Source organism: Hippocampus guttulatus, chromosome 16 (genome assembly GCF_054856545.1).
Source record: "Hippocampus guttulatus isolate MCC_2025c chromosome 16, RoL_Hgut_1.0, whole genome shotgun sequence".
Lineage (NCBI taxonomy): Eukaryota > Metazoa > Chordata > Actinopteri > Syngnathiformes > Syngnathidae > Hippocampus > Hippocampus guttulatus.
Genome location: NC_141276.1, coordinates 7,256,312 through 7,266,131, shown reverse-complemented (window position 1 = coordinate 7,266,131; position 9,820 = coordinate 7,256,312). Strand labels below are relative to the sequence as shown.

Below are 9,820 nucleotides of genomic sequence, written 5' to 3'. Positions count from 1 at the left end.
GCAGGAGTAGAAATTTCCAAAATAATTCTACCAAGGAAGAACCCATTGAAATATGGTGCAGATCCAAATCCAAAGGTGTGTATCAAATAATTTATTTTCTTCAGCATGCAAACGATCCGGTCCTTTTCAGATAATCCTAATGTTTGATGTCGCCCCCCCCAAAAAAAAGGCACTCCCTTCCAATTGTAATAGAACAGTGAAGCCAATATATACATTCTCACCGTCGACTGACAACACTGACAAGTATATATGATACGATACTTTTATCAAACTGATCACATCGGCAAAACCCAAACGTAGACATGCAGTGTGTTTTTTTTTTGTCACGTGATGAGTCGTGTATCAGAGCCAGTTGTAAACTCCAGGAACTAAAATGTTGACTGAAATGGAACTGAAATGTTGACATACAGGTATTGTCATGTGAAAAAGCAAAGGTTTTCAATTGACAACAAAATTACAGGAATTGGCCTGAATTGTTTGGAGTCTAGGGTCTAGAAAACATTAGGGTTTCATAATTCACCTTACAGGGTTTGTACAATCACTGTCCCCATTTTTCTAATTTATTTTTCTAGTGCAGTGAATAGGTCACATTGATTCATGTTGAACCTAAAAACAATTTTACAAAAAAACACACCTTAGCCCACACGGTATCACTACCACCTGCAAATAGTCTGCTCAAAAAGCCACGACACATTTCTTTAAAAAAAATAAAAATGCAGACTCACATACTTCCCATTTGAAGTAATAATGACCAACAGGAAGTTTATTCTCCAGGCGTGGATCAGCATCCACTCCTCATTTCCTTCTTTGGATTGTGTGTGTGTGTTTATGTCTTTAGATTAGCGAGGCAAAGCGAAGACTCAAACAAGGGAGGAATGCCAAATGAGACAATAACACCTCGGGCGTGGTTTGCAAGTATTTCCTGTCACACTCAGGAGTGACTTTCGGAAGTTCAAAAAAAAAAAGAAAAAGTTGACTCGGATGAAAGACGACAAAAATGGCGACAAGCAGCGGTAACAGCCAGGAGGAGCCCAACGTCGCCTGTGATACGTGCATGGGCGAGCCGGGCAAGGCCGTCAAATCCTGTCTGACCTGCCTGGTATCCTTCTGCGAGGATCACCTCAGACCTCACCTGGAGAACGCCAAATTCCAGAGCCACCGTCTGGTGGAGCCTCTTCGCCACGTGGATGCACAAACGTGCGACATCCACCGTCTTCCCCTGGAGCGCTTCTGCCTGACGGATGGCTGCTGCTTGTGCTCTGACTGCTGCGGTCAGGGGCACCGGGGTCACGCCACTTCGTCTTTGGAGGATGCGAGGGCTCAGATTGAGGTCTGAACACGTTTACGTTTGCAAATTGAGAACTAGTGTGGGCCAAGTCCATTTTCCCCTTTTAAAAAAACTGACAGCTACAGTGGGCTAACTCAAGTTTGTCTTAAAACTGAACTCGTGTCGGCTAACTCCATTCCTTCTTTTTAAAACAGAACTATATTGGGCTCATACCAAATTGTCTTTTTTTTTTTTACTGAGCGAAGAATAGTCTAACTCCATTTTGTCTTTTTGAAACTGAGGTTGAGTGAGCCAAATCCTTTTTGTATTTTTTCTTTTTTAGCTGAGAACTAGAGTGTGCCAAATCCATTTGTCTTTTTTTAAATAAACAACTACAGTGAGCTAATGTCATTTTGTCTTTTTTTTTAAAAACAGAACTAGAGGGAGCTAGCTCCATTTTTTGTTTAACTGAGAGCTACAATGGGCAAACTATTTTGTCTCTCTCTTTTTTTATTTTATTTTTATTTTTTTAATAAAAAGAACTTTAGTGGGCTAATGACATTTTGTCTTTTTTGTAACTGAGAACCAGTGTGAGCTAACTTCATTTTTGACAGTGAATGTTTGCACAATAGTTGTCGGAATCTCTACCGTTTTCTCTAAAAAGTACCGGTATGTTTTTCCTCAATTCATTTCTGCCTTTAACTTAAAAATTGCAAAACGGAGTTAGTCCACTCTAGTTCTCAGCGGCTCAGATATTGTCTTTGTAATGTTCCACTTCACAATTTGGTTGCACTTGGTTCTAGACTGAACTGCAGAAAAAGCACGAGGAGATCAATCGGAGCATCGTGGCCACCGACAAAGCAATGGAGAAGCTGCGGAGCAACAATGACGGCATGACGGTACCATTTACTCCTGAATGAATTGATGATGATTTTTTTTGCTTGTGAGGTGTTTACAAATGGTTTCTTGCCAGTTCGTTGTGGGTGGTGCATTGTGGGCCTTCAGTGGGGACTATATCCACCTCTTAAAACCACGTCTTCCTTTCTGCGGTCCGGTCTCCAGTCTTTGGTGCAGGACGTATCTGCTCAGGTGGATCAGCACTTCTCCAGGCTGCAGGAGGTGGTGGCGGAGGCCAGGAAGCAGGTGGCGGAGCGGCTGCAGGCAGAGCGGAGGCGAGCGCTGCGCCAGGCCGAGGGCGTGGAGGCTCACTTGAAGCAGAGGAAGGCGGAGCTGAGCAAGACCTTGGCGGGGATCAACAAAGTGGCACGAAGCGACTGCGATGTCTCCTTCCTGCAGGTCAGTGCCAGACGAGTTATGTAATTCTTACGCAATCTCAAAGGTTGACAGTGTATACAGATTTGAGCATGATGGAACATAAAGGCTCAGAGAAAAAATCTTCTATAAATAAGGTATTATGCTCACAGATCCTTCGTTTTGTTGTAGGAATACTCTCAGTGGAAGGAGGGAGCGGCGGATGTTTGCTTGCCTAAAGTTAGCGTGACCCGTGTGGACCATGTGAATGCTTACGTCCAGGTCGTAGCCAGTGTCACCCAGGAGCTGTGTGACCTGATTCTCTCCTCCTACCATGAGAAGCTCAGTACCATTTCTCAAGGTGTGATGGGACGAGCAAGTGGGATTTATTTATTTTTTAATCCTCTCTGTGGATTAACGGTTGTGTTTTGTATTTATCTATCAAACAGGTGGCGAATCCCAGACGCCACAAGTTTTGTTGCCCGATCCGATGAACTCAGAAGACTTTTTAAAATGTAAAAAAATATATATAATACATATGTATACCAATATGACATCTCAAGTCATCTTTCCCCACTGAAATGAATTGAAATGCCCATAATTCGTTCCAGCCATCCAAAAAAAAAAGACAACCACATTTTAAAATGTTTATTTAATGAGAAAACAAATATTTTACTTTAAAACCATAATCATAATGAAATGGAATTAAAAATAATTCAACAGTTTTTGACACACTCTGCAGAGTTAAAAGGTGTTTGTGCCCATTTTAGCCACCTGGGGACATTATAAAACATAGACAGACGATATACTGTACATGGATGACTCATCTCCTCGCAGATGATACTGTATAAAATACAAAACGTTCAACGCTTTTTGTTTCTTTCCTTTTTTTTTTTTTTTTTTACTGTCCGTTTCAACTGGGACTGGCAAAAACAGCTTGGGGCCACTTATTTTTGTAAAATTGATAAATATATTTCAAAAAAAGTTCTGCTTATTATGAGTGACTCCAGTTCATTATCAGCATACAAGTTTATGCTCACAATTCAAAGCAAATTATTGACAAAATGACAGCTTGTACCTCTAACTGTCGGGTGTCTCATATCTCAAGGCGCCATTGTTCTGCATAATAGGCTCAATCTGAAATTTCAACTTGTTTTTCCCCTTCAGATGCAAAGAATTTGACATTTGACCCAGACACCGTGCATAACTTCCTGCGCCTAACAGCGGACAACATGAAGGTGACCAACACCAGCCCCTGGCAACACAGCTACGTGGACCACCCCGATCGCTTTGAGGACTGGCGGCAAGCGATGACATCACAGAGCGTTTACGAGGGCCGCCACTACGCCGAGGCGGAGCTGAGCGGCGATGGGGCTCATGTCGGCGTCACCTACAAGAGCATCGAGCGCAAGGGCCGAGAAAGCACCGGCTGCATCACCGGCAACGACTTCTCTTGGTGCGTCGGGAGGAACAGCCGAGGCCTCTCCGCCTGGCACGCCGGCGTGGAAACGCCATTGCAAGCGCAGGACGTGACAAGAATCGGCATTTATGTTGACTTCCGTGCCGGCCATGTGTCATTTTACCATGTGAGCGGGTCCATGAGGCTGCTGCACAAGTACAATGCCGATTTCATTGAGCCATTGTATCTCATTGCGTGGCTCTCAAAGAAGGAGAATGTGGTTTGTCTGGTTAATTCAAAATGATGCCTTCTGCATTTATAAAAACAGACATACCGTGGAGAATGTACTTTTGTATTGGCTCGTAAACAATCTTTTGTTGTCTGCCTATTTCTAAACATGTCTGAGCAAGCCATTGTGCACTTCCACCCCACTGTGATGTAAAAGTGGCCCTTATTTACATTACGTTTGTTTCGCCGATGACTTGATCAGATAAATTGAGTGAAGATCCCAAGTGACTTTCAAGTGGTGGCCAGACAAACTGTCTAAAATACTATGACACAGAAACATCCACATCCCATCATGATGCCACTGCTGTCATGTCAAAGCCCAAAGGTAAGCAGAGGTGTACAGTATTGAGTTTTGTTGAATGCAAAGATTAGCTCATGTCAGCTTCTGGTAACCAGCGGGGCGCTTATTTGATTCCATGGTGAAGTCGAAGTGGTACAAGTGTGTGTACGTGTCCTTGCGCAACGTACACACGGTGTAGCGTATGAAGCTCTGTCACTTTGAGTGAAAATTGGAAAGAAAAAAAAAGCCCATAAGTAAGAATGCAATTTTGCGTACTACATAAAATTAAAACAAACAAAAAAAAACCCCAACACTTGCATATTGAGATGGAAGCAAGAAGAAAACTCTCAACTTGCAATTAAAATATAGTTTTCATATTCAGTGTTTTGTAATCGATTGCTAGCCAACTAGTAGATAAATATTGTATAAATAAATTAAATAAGAAAATGTTTTTTGGGGGGGAAAAAATGTGTGAAGATATGCCGGAAGTGACGACTGGACTGCAATCAGTTGAAACCAATTTCACCTGGTGGTCGCATCGTACGTCCCTCAAACGCGGATATTTTGGTTTTCTCTCACTTGATGTGGCTTCGATGCCTTTTAAAGTCTGACAAGTTGCACATTTTTATTTCCACTCTTGTTTATAAAAAAAAGTGTAACAGCTGACGTGAAGAGTTCGTTTTTACTGTTTGTTTGTCTTATGTGAAGACTAAAAGACGCCATGAGAACTGTGGCTCAAAAGATGCTAAGGACCTGCAACTTATTGTTCACAAGGTAAGGCAACACGTAAATGCTAATTGTAACGTAATATTGTTAATTTAATCAAGTTCCTCCCTCACTGAGTTTTTGTAAAGGCCGAATTTGGATACAGGTCTTGTATTGAATCTCATTAAACAGGGCAGGGCATATATTTTGAACTTCAAGGCAATATTTGAGAAGACCTCACAGCATACATGTGGTGCATTTCGTCTAAATGTACTAACAAATGTATTTGTTCAAATCTGGGCCTTTTTTTAAATTGAACACAAAGCTGATATACATTCATTGTAACAGTCACCCAATGAAATGTAGGTGCACTTTGTCAATTTTCACTGTGAAATTGGGTAAAAGCAAAAACCGTAGAATTTTAAGGAAGGGTAACGAAGTGTTTGAATTTGCATTGGGAATTAATTTGAAAGTAGAACCAGTTCTTTTCCTTCTTGGTTTCCTTTCACTCTGTATTGATCGGTGTTATCAGACCCTTGTGGCAAACCAACTTGAGACCGCCACCATTAATCGCTCATCAGAAACGGCGCGCATGATAAAAGACCCAAACTTAGTTTTTTAAGGTTGCAAAGTTTCTGGCAAATTTCCATGGGATGGTCAACTGGAATTTTGGAAACGTCCCGTAGATTATCCCCTTTAAACAAAAATACTTGTTCTTGTTTATAATATGAATGAATGGTCACGCAGAAAGACCCCAAACAGCGATGTCGAGGCCCACCCATCCAACATCGAAACAGCCGCCCAGATGGAGAACATCCAGCACCTGCATGACATGGATGCGACACGGGAGTACGTGCACCACGTGGGGGCGGTGGCCAAGCGCGCCCACCACGGCGGCGGCTGGCTCCTCTCAGGCATCGTGTGCATCAACGTCCTCATTCTGGGCTGCGCGCTGGTCAGCAGCAGCGCCTTCAACAGCGTGTCTGTCACGGCTGTGCACCGCCAGGTCTTCCTTATTGTCCTCCTTACCCTCACCATGCTCTGGATGCTCTTCTACACCGCTGTCACCCATCGCAAGAACAAAGACCTCATGACTCAGGACAGTCACGCGGGGCCGGTGTGGCTCAGAGGTGAACAGTCGACTGTGTTGGAAATCATTTGCTACTTCCTAATCACTATATAGGGACTTGTATGGTTAATTTTAATTCATTTAATGACCTCATTGTGATTATTTAAATTTTTTTAAGCTGGACTTGTGCTGTTTGGCCTGCTCAGTCTGCTCATGGATATCTTCAAGATGGCCAACTATATTGGCTACGTCCACTGCGACTCTGCCGTCAAAGTGGCCTTCCCTGCCGTGCAAGCAGTGTTTTTATTAACCCAGGTTGTCCGTTTTTTATTTTTTCCTCAACCACTGCTTTTTAGTCAATGCTTGATTTAATGGTAGTGTTCACATGCAATAGTGTCATTTGTTCGCCTCCCCGCTATGTTGTAGTTGTCCCTCGCGACATCACGTTTCACACTTTGCAAGATTAATTACGTCCCCGGCAAGTAAAATATATTGGTCGCCACTTTGTGGATTTCGTCTATTGTGGGGTTGGTCCGGAAGGTTACCCCTGCGAAGAGAGCAATTGGCATAATATCATTTTTGCGAAGTTGTCATGGAGGTCATGTTTTTCCTCAACCTCTAGATCAGTGTTTCCCAACCAGTGGTACACATACCCTTGGGGTTACTTGAGCACACTGCAGGGGGTGTGTGGGAAAAATATTTGAATTTAATTGCAAGATCAATAACCAGTGACACGCAAGTTTTAGGAGGGGCGTTTCCTGGACTTAAATCGTTTGCCATCGAAGCCCCTTTACCAGTTGGCTTAATGTGTTCTTTGGATACAACAATCACGCATAGCAGAACTCTTAAAAAATTCCAAGCCACTCTCCTGATAAATTAAAAGGCCTTTATTGTAATAGTTTGGTCGTATTTTTTTTTTTATTAATGTCTGACTGGTTGTTTCTCTCTTAGACTTACTTCCTGTGGGTCCACGCGAAGGACTGCGTGCAGCTCCACACAAATGTGACACGGTACAAATGCCATCCTTGAGTATTCATTCCCAAAGTGATCCCTTGCCATGGCGAGAAATTCCTCATTTGTCGTTCTTCCCGTCGCCAGGTGCGGCCTCATGCTCATGCTATCCACTAACCTGGTGGTGTGGATGGCGACCGTCACCGAGGAGTCAATTCACCAGATGGACACTCCCTATCTGAATGCCAGCTTCTCGCCCAAGATGTACAGAGGTTTGGGGGTTATTACGATGTCTGCTACCCATCGCTTTCTTAAGTATTCACGTTCATTACTCAGGTAGTAGAAGAGTCATCAGGATTTCATAAACTTTATTTTTATGTTCCAAAAAATGATGGTAGATTCATTTTTATGACGGTGTTACACCATCTTTTATTTTAACAACACTAACTAAACGTTTGGGAACTGAAAATGCTAATTATTGAATTCTTATCCAATCTTGATATACAGCTTCATCTGTTCAACCATCTGGGGTCTCCGTTGTCATCTTTCACGCTTTCAATGGGAGACAGGTTTGGACTGCAGGCACGCAAGTGTACTACCCGTACTCTAACTACAAAGTCACAGCAGCATCTAAAGCACAGGTGTCAAACTCAAGGCCCGGGGGCCAGATCTGGCCCGCCACGTCATTTTATGTGGCGCGCGAAAGCAGCTCAAACATGTCAACTTCCATGATCCTTTCTAAAATGTCTACCACAATTTTGAAATCTCACATGTAATAAATAAGAGATATATTCTAAGCATTTTCTTGTCACCAAACCCCGTATGATAGTAACTTAAACAATACTTGAATCAACAGTTGTTCTTGACTTCTTGCTATGGTTTCAGTCTCAACAGCGCTCCAAGTCAAACGGTAACTAAAATGTGGCCCGCGCCAAAAATGAGTTTGACACCTCTGATCTAAAAGAAGGCTTCGTGAATTAACACGTGTGGAGACTTGCCGCATGTTGTCAACAGGTTCCCTTGCGTTACACTAAAGATGATTGCGTTCAACAGTAAGCTCTTCTAGACTCTGGCGTGTGATTGCCCCCACGATATTGTGCGCATCCGTGTACAGTAGAATGTAATTTCGCTAGCTGAGGCCCCACGTTGCATCTGTTCTTGTCTCCATGTCAGACAGTTACGACCAAGGAGTCAATTGCAGCTGCAGTCACTCTGCATGCAGCACCTTCAAGGAGGCCTTCTACTATCTCTACCCCTTCAACATCGAGTACAGCCTCTTTGCCTCGGCCATGGGCTACGTCATGTGGAAGAACGTGGGCCGCCTGGTGGATGACGAGGGACAACGCAGGGCCAAGTTCCATCGCAAGGAGGTGCTCGCAGGCCCCGCGCTGGGGCTCCTCCTCGTCGCGGTTGGCCTGGTGACCTTCGTCGTATACGAGGTGGAGATCACCCTCGAGGACCAGGCCGTGCGTCGCAGTGCCCTGCTCATCCATTTCGTCATGAACATCGTGATCGTGAGCCTCATGTGCGTCTTCACCGCGGCGGGATGCGTCATATACAGACTGGACCGCCGCCAGCACGTGTCGGAGAAGAATCCCGCTCGCAGCTTGGACGTGCAGCTGCTGGTGGGGGCCTCCATGGGCCAGTTGATCATCAGCTACTTCTCTATTGTGGCAGTGGCGGCCACGGGGGCTCAGGACCACCTGGACGCCCTCAACTTGTCATGGGCCGTCCTCATGGTGCTGCAGCTGTGCCTGCAGAACTACTTCATCATTGAGGGCCTCCATCGTGAGCCCTTCCACATCATGCAGGAGGACGCCCAGCAAAGCAACGCGCGCACCGAGGTGAGCGAGGTTGCCAAGAGGCAGCAGTCAACCCGCAGGCTCATGGCGGGTGTGCGGCCAAACTGGAAGAGGAGAATGCTGAAGGAACTGTGCGCCTTCCTGATGCTCACCAACATCATGGTAAGTTAAACACAGTACGATTCATTTTGCTGACTTCCTTTTTTTATTGTGGGTGGGCGGGGCATGTTCCAGATCATCCCATCAGTCTTATATACAGTATATAGAGAGAAAATATCGTATTTTTTTTGTCTTAGTTCTCCCAAATGCTTTAAACACACTTTTTGAACTCGGGATGCAGCTACTAATTATCAAGTGTTCCACTGATTATTTAATCGATCAATGGAGTACTCTGATAAAGATTTTGTATTAAAAACATCTGGTTAATGTTTAAGCCACTAACAATCACCATTTGGACAATTCTTTCGGTGATTATTACGTGTACCACTTGAGAGCGTCCCTGTCCCAGCACTTGGAGATAATGGTTTTAGTTTTAACGCTATTTGTTGTTGGCTTTCCAGCTGTGGATCATGCCTGCCTTTGGGGCTCGGCCTCAGTTCGACCACACCGTGGAGATCAAGTTTTACAAGTTCAGCATGTGGACGGCCGTCGTCAACATCGGACTCCCTTTTGGAATCTTCTACCGCATGCACTCGGTGGCCAGTCTCTTCGAGGTGTATATCCTTTCCTAGTTCTCACACCTCGTATGTGCAGCAGCTTTTAAAAATGTTCATAATCTTAATTTGTAATAATAAAATTGGAACATGAA

At 44.1% G+C, this 9,820-nt stretch overlaps 2 protein-coding genes across 2 annotated transcripts; both read left to right on the top strand.

Annotated features, from left to right (window-relative positions):
- Nucleotides 1-908: 908 nt before the first annotated feature.
- On the top strand, nt 909-5,151 carry LOC147192814 (tripartite motif-containing protein 16-like). Its single transcript, XM_086132399.1, has 6 exons — nt 909-1,330; nt 2,071-2,166; nt 2,330-2,563; nt 2,711-2,879; nt 2,968-3,033; nt 3,686-5,151. Exons 1-6 carry the CDS (start codon nt 998-1,000, stop codon nt 4,219-4,221), a joined length of 1,434 nt encoding a protein of 477 aa, XP_085988525.1. The 5' UTR covers nt 909-997; the 3' UTR covers nt 4,222-5,151.
- Nucleotides 5,152-5,159: 8 nt separating this feature from the next.
- On the top strand, nt 5,160-9,743 carry otop2 (otopetrin 2). The gene is made up of 7 exons (XM_086132403.1): nt 5,160-5,259; nt 5,938-6,320; nt 6,438-6,574; nt 7,211-7,269; nt 7,358-7,482; nt 8,384-9,174; nt 9,573-9,743. The coding sequence occupies exons 1-7, from the start codon at nt 5,207-5,209 to the stop codon at nt 9,741-9,743; spliced, it is 1,719 nt and encodes a 572-aa protein (XP_085988529.1). The 5' UTR covers nt 5,160-5,206.
- The last annotated feature ends 77 nt before the right edge of the window (nt 9,744-9,820 follow it).

Excerpts from the sequence above, each read along its gene's own strand:
- LOC147192814 (XM_086132399.1), top strand. The coding sequence starts at position 998 with ATGGCGACAAGCAGCGGTAACAGCCAGGAGGAGCCCAACGTCGCCTGT. Across the intron at positions 2,167-2,329 it reads GCAACAATGACGGCATGACG|TCTTTGGTGCAGGACGTATC; the intron begins GTACCATTTACT and ends TCCGGTCTCCAG. Across the intron at positions 2,564-2,710 it reads GCGATGTCTCCTTCCTGCAG|GAATACTCTCAGTGGAAGGA; the intron begins GTCAGTGCCAGA and ends GTTTTGTTGTAG.
- otop2 (XM_086132403.1), top strand. The coding sequence starts at position 5,207 with ATGAGAACTGTGGCTCAAAAGATGCTAAGGACCTGCAACTTATTGTTC. Across the intron at positions 6,575-7,210 it reads CAGTGTTTTTATTAACCCAG|ACTTACTTCCTGTGGGTCCA; the intron begins GTTGTCCGTTTT and ends TTTCTCTCTTAG. Across the intron at positions 9,175-9,572 it reads TGATGCTCACCAACATCATG|CTGTGGATCATGCCTGCCTT; the intron begins GTAAGTTAAACA and ends TTGGCTTTCCAG.